Source organism: Fukomys damarensis, unplaced genomic scaffold, assembly GCF_012274545.1.
Source record: "Fukomys damarensis isolate Sample0158 unplaced genomic scaffold, DMR_v1.0_HiC HiC_scaffold_34, whole genome shotgun sequence".
NCBI classification, from domain to species: Eukaryota; Metazoa; Chordata; class Mammalia; order Rodentia; family Bathyergidae; genus Fukomys; species Fukomys damarensis.
In genome coordinates this window covers 7,313,529-7,325,445 of record NW_022900946.1, presented here as the reverse complement: position 1 = coordinate 7,325,445, position 11,917 = coordinate 7,313,529, and the positions used below count along the sequence as shown (strand labels likewise).

General features: G+C 54.0%; 1 protein-coding gene across 8 annotated transcripts in view; it reads left to right on the top strand.

Moving 5' to 3' along the window:
• The window catches only part of Myh11 (myosin heavy chain 11), a 123,632-nt gene that overhangs the window by 104,307 nt on the left and 7,408 nt on the right, over positions 1-11,917 (top strand). For all 8 annotated transcript variants that reach the window (XM_019205498.1, XM_010610776.3, XM_010610777.3 and 5 more), the window contains 14 exons: positions 501-645; positions 3,341-3,547; positions 4,783-4,887; positions 4,972-5,124; positions 5,333-5,581; positions 7,085-7,297; positions 7,517-7,729; positions 7,917-8,078; positions 8,466-8,594; positions 8,871-8,959; positions 9,380-9,503; positions 10,352-10,560; positions 11,532-11,640; positions 11,720-11,892. In XM_019205498.1, coding sequence (XP_019061043.1) covers positions 501-645; positions 3,341-3,547; positions 4,783-4,887; positions 4,972-5,124; positions 5,333-5,581; positions 7,085-7,297; positions 7,517-7,729; positions 7,917-8,078; positions 8,466-8,594; positions 8,871-8,959; positions 9,380-9,503; positions 10,352-10,560; positions 11,532-11,640; positions 11,720-11,892 — 2,280 coding nt within the window. The remainder of the gene's footprint in view (positions 1-500; positions 646-3,340; positions 3,548-4,782; positions 4,888-4,971; positions 5,125-5,332; positions 5,582-7,084; positions 7,298-7,516; positions 7,730-7,916; positions 8,079-8,465; positions 8,595-8,870; positions 8,960-9,379; positions 9,504-10,351; positions 10,561-11,531; positions 11,641-11,719; positions 11,893-11,917) is intronic.

The window sequence follows — 11,917 nt, the reverse complement described above, 5'->3', positions numbered from 1 at the left end:
AAAAAAAAAAAAAAAAAAAATGCCTCTTTGGTTAAAAAAAAAAATTTCTACCTGTGTGACCGGTTGTGACACCGTGAGCACACTGCTCACCCTCTCTTTGCCTTAGTTTCCTCATCTGTAAAGCAGAACCAGGCTATCCCTGCCTCCCGGTTGCTCTGAGGATTGGATGATAGCTATATAGTAAAGTCTAGCTCAGGCCTGGCTTAGAAGGACAGCCAGCATTCATATTTGAGGGACATTTTGCAGTTGTCAGTATGATTCTGCACATTTGTTTGCTACCTTCGAGAGAGATTCTGGCTAGGTAATATGCTCCCCGTTTTGCAGCTGAGAAAATTCCAGGTCCAGAGAGGTTAGGTGAACTACTGTAGGTCACACAGCAAGGGAGTGGTGATTAGGAGGATTTTACCGTGAGTCCTGGGACAGCGCTTGTCCCTTTGCATGGAGCCATTGGAGGACAACCTCTGTGGCTGAGTGCCATCCACTTTGTCCTTCCTGCCAAGGGCCAAGAGGGAGCAGGAGGTGACCGTGCTGAAGAAGGCGCTGGATGAGGAGACGCGCTCCCACGAGGCCCAGGTGCAGGAGATGAGGCAGAAACACACGCAGGCGGTGGAGGAGCTCACGGAGCAGCTGGAGCAGTTCAAGAGGGTGCGTTGTGATACTGGTCCTGACAGCACAGGCGTGAGCAGTGTGTCAGTGGCTTCTAACGATGGCAGACTGTGCTGCCTTGCCCCAAAATCCAAAGCACACCTCATCCCCTGTCACGAATCACAATCAAAACACAGGTGTGCTAGCCAGGTGTGGTGGCGCACACCTATCATCTCAGCACTCTGGGAGGCTGAAGCAGGAGGATCATAAGTTCAAATCCAGTCTGAACAACTTAGTGAAACCATGTCTTAAAATGGGGGTGCAGCTGAGATGTGGCTGTGTATAGTACTGGGCTCAATCCCCATTACACATGTGCATGCACGCGTGCACACACACACAAACAGTGCCCTGGAGATAGTGTATAAAATCACGTTCAGTCCATGTACATAAGGTCTATCTGGAGCATAAGTGAGTTGTGTGTTTAGACTGGGGCCCCCATCCCAAAATGTCTCCTTATAAACTACATGCAGATATTCCGTACTCTGAAAATCATGTGAACTCTATGACTCCCCTGGTCCTAACCATTATGGATAAGGGATATGCAATCTGTGTGTCAGGGTCTGTAGGAAGATGAATCCCAAGGTGTCCAAGGTTCTAATGCTAAGTTGAGTGGTTCATGTTTAGGAAGTAATTCCCACCCATCACACCTAGTCTCTGACAAGCCCTTGGTGTCTGCTTTCTGTCACTATCACAACTGAGCTCTTCAGTTTATAAAGAGAAAAGGTAAGCCAGGTGAGGTGGTACACATTTGTAATCCCAGTACTCTGGGAGGCTGAGGCAGGAGGATCTCAAATTTGAGCTAGACTGGGGAATTTAGCAACTTGGCAAGACCTTATCTCAAAAAATAAATCGTGGGATTGTGGCTCAGCTGGGTGAACCAGCTGAAGAATCACCTGAATGTAGTTGAGAGTCTGCAGTGTCCCCACCACTCCTTATGGTGAACGCACTTCCCCCTTTCTGGGTACTGGTTCACCCTGTTCTGTCGGATTCTCAGCCTTTAAATTACAGTAATGATCCTTTGTGCAGTCTCGCCTATCGTGTGCCAGGCACTGACCCCAGTGCTGTAGGGATCCCGACACGTTTCCTCTCACCTGTGGCCCTTGTTCAAGTGCCACTTGAAGGCCCTCACCCCAGTAGGAATGGGTCTTGGGACCACCTTGGAGAAGTGTTGTCCAATACCGAGCTCGCCCTCCCCTCCACGTGAATAAGAGGGTCCTCTCAGACTCGTCATGTGTGCCCTGAATACTACCCTTAAGCATTCTGTTGATGCTCTACATATTTCAGGCAAAAAAAATGTTTTTGGTTCAAATCTTGACACACATTTCTATCTTCAAATAGCTTCCGTCTGCTGTGTCCCAAAGTGGGTTTGTTGCTGTTTATTTAACTTCTATATGATTTGAACCCAAGTGGGCTATTCCCACCTTCTGAAACAGCGCCAGGGCAATACTGAAGCAGACCTTTTCCTTTTCACTTTCTTGTGGGAAGACTGGGGACCCAGCTGGATGTCATTAGGGACGAGCAGGAATGTGCAGCCAGCCCGCATTCAGAGCTCTTGGGAAGAACTCCCGTTAGGCCACCTGCAGACAGCGCGTCTGTCCCTGCCATGCAGGGAACAGACAGGCTGAGCACCGCTGCCCAGCACAGGCTCCAGGAAAGAGGCCTGCACCTGAGCTGTGACTGGCTCAGGTCTGCCTGGAAACCCTGCGTCCCCAAATTTGTTGGGGACCCTTTTCACAGCAGTGTCACCTGGGCCCTTCGTATGCACATGCAGTTTGCCACAGTTCTGGGGTCTTAGGCTGGGCAGAGGTTTGGGGGGATCTAGGTCCCCAAAGGTCCCCCGAGGCCCTTGCCCATCGGTCTGTACTATTAACCCTAGGAGGCACCTTGTCATTGCAGCCCCTGCACACCGCACGGCACAGCAGTGCCCCCTGCGGCCGCCTGGATGCTACACAGCGAGCTGGCAGAACTGGGCAGGACCCACATACTCCTTGACTTTTCCCCTTCCTGTAGCCCTACGAGAAGCCCCCTTCTCTCTTCTGTGTTTGCCCCACTTTCTCCCTTAGGGAAGCTCACGTGCCCACAGGAGCGCGTTAGATGCATCACTGAAACTGTAAATCTGCCGATAAATGTGCACGGCCACAGGGAGTGGAGGGGACTAGAGCCAGATCCGGCATCGCCATCCCACCTGTTGGGCCGGCCGTGCTTAGATCCAGCTGAGCTTTGCCTTGGAGGAAGGCAAATTCCTGTTTTCTAGATGTTTAGTTTGCTTTTTGAAAGAATTACTGAGGTATGTGCAGTTAAATTCATCAATGTTAAGTACATAGTGAGTGAATTTTGACAAATGTTTATCTGTGAAACCACTAGATATGATACAGAACACTGTTTTTAAAGTGAGAAGCTAAGAGTCTAGACTTTTGTGTGAAATTTATTAAGATACTGGCAACCAGTTTTTAAAGTACTGAGTGGGACAAATGGGAGGTGACAGGAGGTGGACAGAGGGGCCGGGGTGCCAGCTTGCAACCCCCAGGCTTGGGATAACGAAATCCCAAAAGTCTTACCGCCACTTCTGTCCCCCGGGATGAGGAGCACTGTCCCGGGACTGACCTGTGGGGACGGGAAGGGAAAGAGGAGGAAGCTGGGGCAGGCGGCAAACAGGCTCCCACCCAGCCATCGCCTCCCTTGCTCACTCGGCCAGGCCAAGGCGAACCTGGACAAGAGCAAGCAGACGCTGGAGAAGGAGAACGCAGAGCTGGCTGGGGAGCTGCGAGTCCTCGGCCAGGCGAAACAGGAGGTAGAGCACAAGAAGAAGAAGCTGGAGGTGCAGCTGCAGGAGCTGCAGTCCAAGTGCAGTGATGGAGAGCGAGCCCGGGCCGAGCTCAACGACAAGGTCCACAAGCTGCAGGTGAGGGGCAGCGTGGAGCCCTGTGGGACTTCCTGTGGTGCGAGGACGACCCTCGCCACCAGCTGAGGTCTCTCGGGCCACCACACGGGGAGGCTTCCTTTTGTCACACGCTGCGCTGCTCAGCTTAATCTTTTCAAAACCATCATGTACTGAAAGTATTCACTGAGCACCTGCTGAATGCCAGGCCCTGTGCTTAATCCTGAGATGCATCAGCAAGGGAGAAGACAGACACCGTCCCAGGAGAACTCCAGCCCACTAGGCTGGGGGAGACACTAACCACACATGGACATAAAATTACACTGGAAGGGGAGGCAGATTATGCTGTAAGTGCAAATAACAAGGAGGTCCAGCTTGGGAGAGGGTTCAGAAACAGCTTCCCTGGGGAGGACTAAAACTGGATGGTAAGTCAGCCAGGCAGAGGGGTCAGCACGTGCATGGACCTAGTGGTAAATGGGACAATGAGGGGTTAAGGAAGCCAGGAGAGCTGGGGTGCTGGGAAACGTACAGAGTGGGACTGGAGAGGCAGAATGTGGCCAGACACTGCATGGCCTTCGAGGCCCCGTAAGATGTTTGCTTTGGCTTTGCTCTGAAGCCATCTAAGGGCTTTAAACTGACAAATGACATAATGTGTTCATCTTTGGTCTTTAGCTGTGAAGACACAGCTGGCCTTAATTTTCATTGGGAAATGGCCAGAAGTTCGATCAGTATTTAATGTGCTTACAACCTGGGGAAGGGGGAACACTGTGACTTTTTTTCCCACATGCAGTCGAGTGTAGAATTCCATTCCCCTGTGACAAGCTCTGTCCCGGAAGAGCAGTCAAGGTCCTTTATTTACATCCTCGATGTAAATGGAAGAGAAGGGTAGCAGGACGACATCTCCAAAGATCCTGCCTGGAGACACCAGGGGTGGGAGCAGAAGCCAGAGGTTTTCTCAGCACGAGGACTTTCAGACTTTTTCATTTTGGTCAGCCTTGGCAGGGATCCAGGATCCAGTCAGTGGGATCAGGGTCCAGTCAACAGTTTGGGTCTCTAGCAGGTTCTTGGGCCAGGAAACCCAGCTGGTAGATGATAGGTTTCCCTAAGGTCCACAGAGTTCCCCACCACGTGGGCATCTTCTCAGTCTCTGGATCTCACAGGTCCTATCCCTTGAGGTACCTCATGCGTTCTGAGGAAGAAGGGCTCCTCTTGCTTAGTGAGGATCCTGTTCTGACTGACTGATGTGTGGGCTCCCTCAGAACGAAGTGGAGAGCGTCACAGGCATGCTCAACGAGGCGGAGGGCAAGGCCATTAAACTGGCCAAGGATGTGGCGTCCCTTGGGTCCCAGCTCCAGGACACCCAGGTGCGTATGGTGCCACGTCAGCCAGTGGGACCTGGGTGCGACCTTCCTCTGGGTGCGACCTTCCTCTGTGTCTGCTCTTCACAGGAGCTGCTTCAGGAAGAAACCCGGCAGAAGCTAAACGTGTCCACCAAGCTGCGCCAGCTAGAGGATGAGCGGAACAGCCTACAGGACCAACTGGATGAGGAGATGGAGGCTAAGCAGAACCTGGAGCGCCACATCTCCACCCTCAACATCCAGGTGCCTGCTGTGCGCCTTTGCTCAGGTCATGGGTCCCTTCCTCTTCTGAGCCTAGCGTTCTGGTTGTGGTTGAGCCAGTGGTGCCATGTTGCTTGGCTCACCAGCGCCCCTGCTGGTGGATTTCTTCCGTGAGGAGAAGGGCCTGGTGGGTAAGGATTAGAGGTTGCTTGGGGACCACTTCTCAGCCCATCCTGGCCACTGCTTTCAGCTCTCCGACTCGAAGAAGAAACTACAGGACTTGGCTGGCACCGTGGAAGCCATGGAGGAAGGAAAGAAAAGGTTCCAAAAGGAAATCGAGGGTCTTACCCAGCAGTATGAGGAGAAGGCAGCTGCTTATGACAAACTGGAAAAGACCAAGAACAGGCTTCAGCAGGAGCTAGATGACCTGGTCGTCGATTTGGACAACCAGCGGCAACTGGTGTCCAACCTGGAGAAGAAGCAGAAGAAGTTTGATCAGGTAGGGGTAGAGGGTCCTCCACGCTATCTTCAGACACTGGGAGCTCAGGACTGCATGGCCCTAGAGGTGGCAGCTGGGGGTCTGCATCCCATGCCCACTTTGCTGGAAGCGATGGAAAGCTGTCTAGATCAGATCACATGAGGGCTACTGGACCCAAGCGGGGACACCAGTAGAAGCCTCAATGACAGTGACTTTTCCAGGTACCAGCACCGTGAGGGACATCCACAAACACAGCAGTGTTTTACCTTCCAGCCCTGATAAAGAAGTTCCTTTATTTTATTCACTCATGAGTAATCATGGAGCATTTATTGAGTTTCCCAAGTAACTCAAAGTTTATACTGTTTACTACCACTCTTCCCTAACATTTCATCACGTAAAATTTCAAGCACACAACATGAAAAGACTGTGACCACCTGCATAGCCACCACCTGGATTTGACCACTAGCGTTTCTTAATGTGTACTTTATCACATACTTATTTAAAGGACGAATCCTATCTGCCAATCATGTTTTCTCTTCCGGGTGCAAATTTAAAGCGAATTACAGACGTCTGTGTATTTCTCCCATAACACCTCAGCACTGCTTGTTAACTGGAGTTCATTTTAAAAAATAACCCTGCTTCTTTTGAGGTAAAATTTACTCATGATAAAATACACAAATCTTAAGTTTACACCGAGGCTTCTGATAAATGCACACAACTGTATAGCCCAAACCCTAAATACTAACTTTTAATAGACATTACCCACTTATTTCATAAGTGCCTCAGGGTTATTCTAAAAATCAAGTTTAGATTCTATCAGGAGGTCAGAGGCAGAGGCACAGGAGGCTTACAGCTCCTCCTGGCCTCAGCATGCTAGGCTCCAGCATCCCAGTCCTTTCGTCTCCCTCCCTGGGCTGCCAGCTTCTCCCCATTGTTTCATTATCTACAGAAGCCTGAGGTTGATTCTGTTCTTTCCTGCTCATAACACGGCATGGAGTTTTTGTGTGGACTGTGCGGTTTGGAGGTTCCTGTTACTGACCAATCTTTGCTAAATCCTGAAAGTCTGATTTTGGGTACTGCAGTCTAAACACACTGCCTAGCTCTCTAAAGGCAGGATGAGCTTCAGGATGGAATGTTCTCTGAGTTGCTTCCCAAGCAGAGGGAGAAGTGTGTGCAGGTCCATCCGTATTTCCCATTTCCCTGCTGTGTGTGGCTCAGGGGCACTTCGGGAGATAGCTTCTTGTGCCCACAAGACAATCAAAGAACTGCTGACCTTGAGTAGGATTCAAGGTCATTTTGACCTTAGCGGCAGGATGGATGTTCTGAATTCTGACCAAATCAGCAGCATGATCCAGAGGTGACAAAGCAAGATGACTGCAGACGACTTCTGGAAACATCTAAAATATTTCCAGCTGCACCAGGGCACCTGCAGCCATCCTCAGGGCTTCCTCCTCCCGTCTGTGGTCCAGCGAGGACGAGCCTCGGCTACACTGGGGCACCACTGAGCCTTCTCTCATGTTGCAGTTATTGGCCGAGGAGAAGAACATCTCTTCCAAATACGCGGATGAGAGGGACCGAGCTGAAGCAGAAGCCAGGGAGAAGGAAACCAAGGCCTTGTCCCTGGCCAGGGCTCTCGAGGAGGCCCTGGAAGCCAAGGAGGAGCTCGAGAGGACAAACAAAATGCTCAAGGCCGAGATGGAAGACCTGGTCAGCTCTAAGGACGATGTGGGCAAGAACGTAAGTGCCTCGCACAGCCCCATTCCTACCGAGCAATCCTCAGGACAGGAAGGCTGGGTGGGGGTGGAAAGGGCTGCAGTGAGCTCCCAGGGGCCATCTCGGTCCCTGGTTGTTCATCCTGTTGGAGGCCCAAGGCCCCTTCTCTGTCCCAATGAGCCACTGCTGCTGCTCTGGGGTCCAACCTCACTGTAGTAAAGGTGCTGCCGCTCTGCCTGCCAGGTGCATGAGCTGGAGAAGTCTAAGCGGGCCCTGGAGACCCAGATGGAAGAGATGAAGACGCAGCTGGAAGAGTTGGAGGACGAGCTGCAGGCCACCGAAGATGCCAAGCTGCGGCTGGAGGTCAACATGCAGGCGCTCAAGGGCCAGTTTGAGCGGGATCTCCAAGCCCGGGACGAGCAGAACGAGGAGAAGAGGCGGCAGCTGCAGCGGCAGGTGAACACTTGGGAGAGTCAGGAGAGGGGAGGCGGGCGGCCCTTTCCCCTTCTGCTCCGCTGCCTGCGGGCCCCATGGAGGACAAACCCCCACACTGGCAGTTGTGCTGGCAAGGCCCATGAACGTCCAGGAGCGGAGTCATGGCCTCTGAGGGGTCCCAGGCAGCACACATCTCTTCCTCACTCAGCTTCACGAGTATGAGACGGAACTGGAGGATGAGCGAAAGCAGCGCGCCCTGGCGGCGGCAGCCAAGAAGAAGCTGGAAGGGGACCTGAAAGATCTGGAGCTTCAGGCTGACTCCGCCATCAAGGGGAGGGAGGAAGCCATCAAGCAGCTCCGAAAACTGCAGGTGGGTGACACTGAGTCCAGGGCTTTGGTGAAGAGGGGACCACTCTCCAGGTCAGTGTGCAGGGCTCCAGGAAGCAGGCCTTCCTCTATTGTGGGTGCCAGCCTGGCGGGGGACTTCCACTCCCACAGAGCTTTAGGTGACTTTCCTGAGTGGGACACTGTGGTCAGGCAAGTAGCCACTGCCCTCAGATCACACTCAGGGCTCAGCTGCTTGGGTCTGCTGAGCCCATGCAGCACAGTGCCCCCAGCCACCCGAGACAGGGCAGAGCCACGCCCCAGGGACTTCTCTGTGCTTAGAAGAGCTGAGGGCCTGACACACAGAGGCAAGTCTGCCAGTGCAACCAGGTTGAGTAAGGATATCTTGTCTTGTCCGTCCACTGACTCTCAGGCTCAGATGAAGGACTTCCAGAGAGAGCTGGAAGATGCCCGCGCCTCCAGAGACGAGATCTTTGCCACTGCCAAGGAGAATGAGAAGAAAGCCAAGAGCCTGGAGGCCGACCTCATGCAGCTCCAGGAGGTAAAGGCTTCCTCCTGCCAGGACCACCTGCGGGACCCGAGCCTGTGCATCCAGAGATCTCCTCCCCTCAGCCAGTGTGCCCAAAGGGCAGACCCACGCCTTAAGAGCAAAGACAGATGATGTGTGTGCGGGAGCTTCCTGAGCTTAGAGCAGGAACTTGCATTTCAAGCTGCTGCAGAGGCTCTGGAGGGCTAGGTGTCAGGAGCAGGGGGCTTCTTGGGAAGGGCTGGGTCCGTCCCCAGTAGACAACAGCTCTCCTCCCTGCCACTCCTGCAGGATCTCGCAGCAGCTGAGAGGGCACGCAAGCAGGCCGACCTGGAGAAGGAGGAGCTGGCTGAGGAGCTGGCCAGCAGCTTGTCCGGAAGGTATAAAGCTGAGCATGGGAAGACAGCTCATAGAGCGCCCCGGAGCCCTTTGAATGCTGAGGGTCAGAGTACTCCTGAGCTCTGTCTGACGGGACAGATCCGTGGTGATGGAGGGGTTTTGCCCAGGAGTTTCCATGACCCCATTTGGAGTACGGCCAGCTTTGCTCATTTTGAATGAGTAGTGCGGCGGAGCCAGAAGGGTGATGGTGTCCCTGCCTCAGTCCAGGCTTTGCTGATGCGGGCCCAGGTAGAAGTCCTGGCTCTGCGCCTCCTAACCAGCAGTCTGGGATGAGGCTCCTAATCCCCTAAGCCTGTTTCCCCAGTTAGAGAACAAGGGCGACCTGAGGCGTAACTCCTCCAAAACAGGCACCTGTAGGCCAGGGCGAGGTCTAGGCCCCCAAGGCGGCTGTGTCTCTTCAGGAACACACTGCAAGACGAGAAACGCCGCCTGGAGGCCCGGATTGCTCAGCTGGAGGAGGAGCTGGAGGAAGAACAGGGCAACATGGAGGCCATGAGCGACCGGGTCCGCAAGGCCACACAGCAGGTGTGTGATACCCTGCAAGGCGAGGGGAGATGGGGGACAGTTCCCCCGGCTAGGTAAGTCCACACAGAATGCTCCAGGAAGCAGGCCTACCTCTGCCACCGGGGTTGGGAGCAAAAGGTCAGCTGGCGTTTTTACACTTTCTCTAGCCCCATTTCCTGCTCTCGAGTGGGTTGTCAAGTGGCCCTGCATGCGTGTCACGTGAGCGGACACCAGGTTGCAGCAGGGCAAGACCACCAGGGCCATGGTCCCCACACCAGATGAGCACAGTGCCTTGCTGTCCTGGAGCAGGGTCTAGGTCCCAAGTCCTGCACTGGTTCAGTGACATGCATTGTAGGCCTGCTGCATGCTGTAGGCCCGGCACAGGGGTGCGCAGGGTGAGACCTTACAGTAGGGACCTGGGCCCTTCCTCACCTCGTCCAGTCATCGTCCCCCCTGCATCTTCGGGACACCTCTCACCCACTTGCACGGTCATCTTCATTGGCCCGCACTTGGCTGGCCCTTTCCACGAGACGACGTGCCCTGGTATCCCCTTCACTGCTCCTTCCCTGGTCCCAGGTGCTGGCCTTGCCACCAAGCCTTCAGTGACATGGCCACATGAAGGTCACAGAGCCTCTGCCACCATGCACACTGGGACCACTGTGCAAGGTGATGGCTTCAGTGTAGGGTGGACACAGGACGGATCCTCACTCAGCCTCAGTGGCAGGGTAAAGTAGAGAAAGGTGGTGCCTTGGCCCAAGGACTCATCTAGGGTCAACCTAGGCTGGAGATGCAGGTGGAGGTTCGTGGCCTCCAGGCACTGCCCTGGCTCCTGGACTTCCCACCTCATGGCCCACACCCCCACCTCCCAGGCTGAGCAGCTCGGCAACGAGCTGGCGACAGAGCGCAGCACGGCCCAGAAAAACGAGAGTGCACGACAGCAGCTGGAGAGGCAGAACAAGGAGCTCCGCAGCAAGCTGCAGGAGATGGAGGGGGCAGTGAAGTCCAAGTTCAAGTCCACCATCGCAGCGCTCGAGGCCAAGATTGCACAGTTGGAAGAGCAGGTGGAGCAGGAGGCCAGGTACGGGAAGACCAGAGTTCCCACCCCAGCTCACTTGGGGACTCTGTGGGAGTTGGGTAACCAAGCGTCAGTTCTGGCTTGTAAAGAATAATTGTAGAGGTGCCCACACTGCGGGTGGGTGATGGGGAAGGACAGAGACACAGAAAGGGCTATGCGCCTGGCCCAGAGCAGGCCCCGAACATGCGGCTGCCCATAGCACAGTGGGCCTCATGGCGTTAGCCCAGGAGCTAACCTCTGCCGACAGGTATACAGGAGTCCAAACACCAGACCTCACAGCCCACAAACACAACAAGGCCTCACACCTTAATTACAGGTCAACTCAGGCACAAGATCCCGTTTATGACTAAGAATTCTGACCTTTTTGGTACTGATAATTCACATACTTTTCAATTCACCAATTTAAAGTGTACAATTCAACGGCTTCTAGTATATTTACAGACAGTGTGAAGTGATCACCACAGAAACTTCAACTGGGGGTGGTGGCACACACCTATGATCCCAGCACTCGGGAGGCTGAGGCAGGAGGATTGCCGCAAGTTCAGAGGCCAGCCTGACCTACATAGGAGACCTTGTCTCATAAATGAATGATTAAGAAACTTCATGTCCTTTAGCCATGACACCCTCCTGGTTTTCCCATTGCCCCCAGTAACTAAGAATCTATTTTCTATCTCTCATTTCCCTATTTTGGACGTTTTTGTATACAGGGAATCATATGCCACATGGCCTTTTCTGATAGGTGGCTTCTTCCTCTTAGCAAGGTGTTTCCTGGGCTTATCTAAGATGTAGCTTTCCTTGGCACCTCATTCCCTTTCATGGCCAAATCGTCTCCTTCCCTCTGGCTACCCGTTGGCATAAGCCCTGGTTTGAGGCGCAGGAAAAAGTGCTCACAAAGGGTGAGACGCTGTGCTTGGCTGCCATGCTGCAAGAGGAGTCCTCTCCCGCTGAAACTGCCTCCCTTTCCCACCCTGCAGAGATAAACAGGCAGCTGCCAAGTCGCTGAAGCAGAAGGACAAGAAGCTGAAGGAGGCCTTGCTGCAGGTGGAGGACGAGCGCAAGATGGCCGAGCAGTACAAGGAGCAGGTGGGCCGGGGAGCCGCCTTTCCCACCCTGCACTCTGAGGCCTTCTGCCCTCTACAGAGCCTCTCCCTCCCCTTGCCAGGCGGAGAAAGGAAACACCAGAGTCAAGCAGCTCAAGAGGCAGCTGGAGGAGGCCGAGGAGGAGTCCCAGCGCATCAATGCCAACCGCAGGAAGCTGCAGCGGGAGCTGGATGAGGCCACAGAGAGCAATGAGGCCATGGGCCGCGAGGTGACCGCGCTCAAGAGCAAGCTCAGGTGAGGGCCGGCTGGAGCGCTGGGG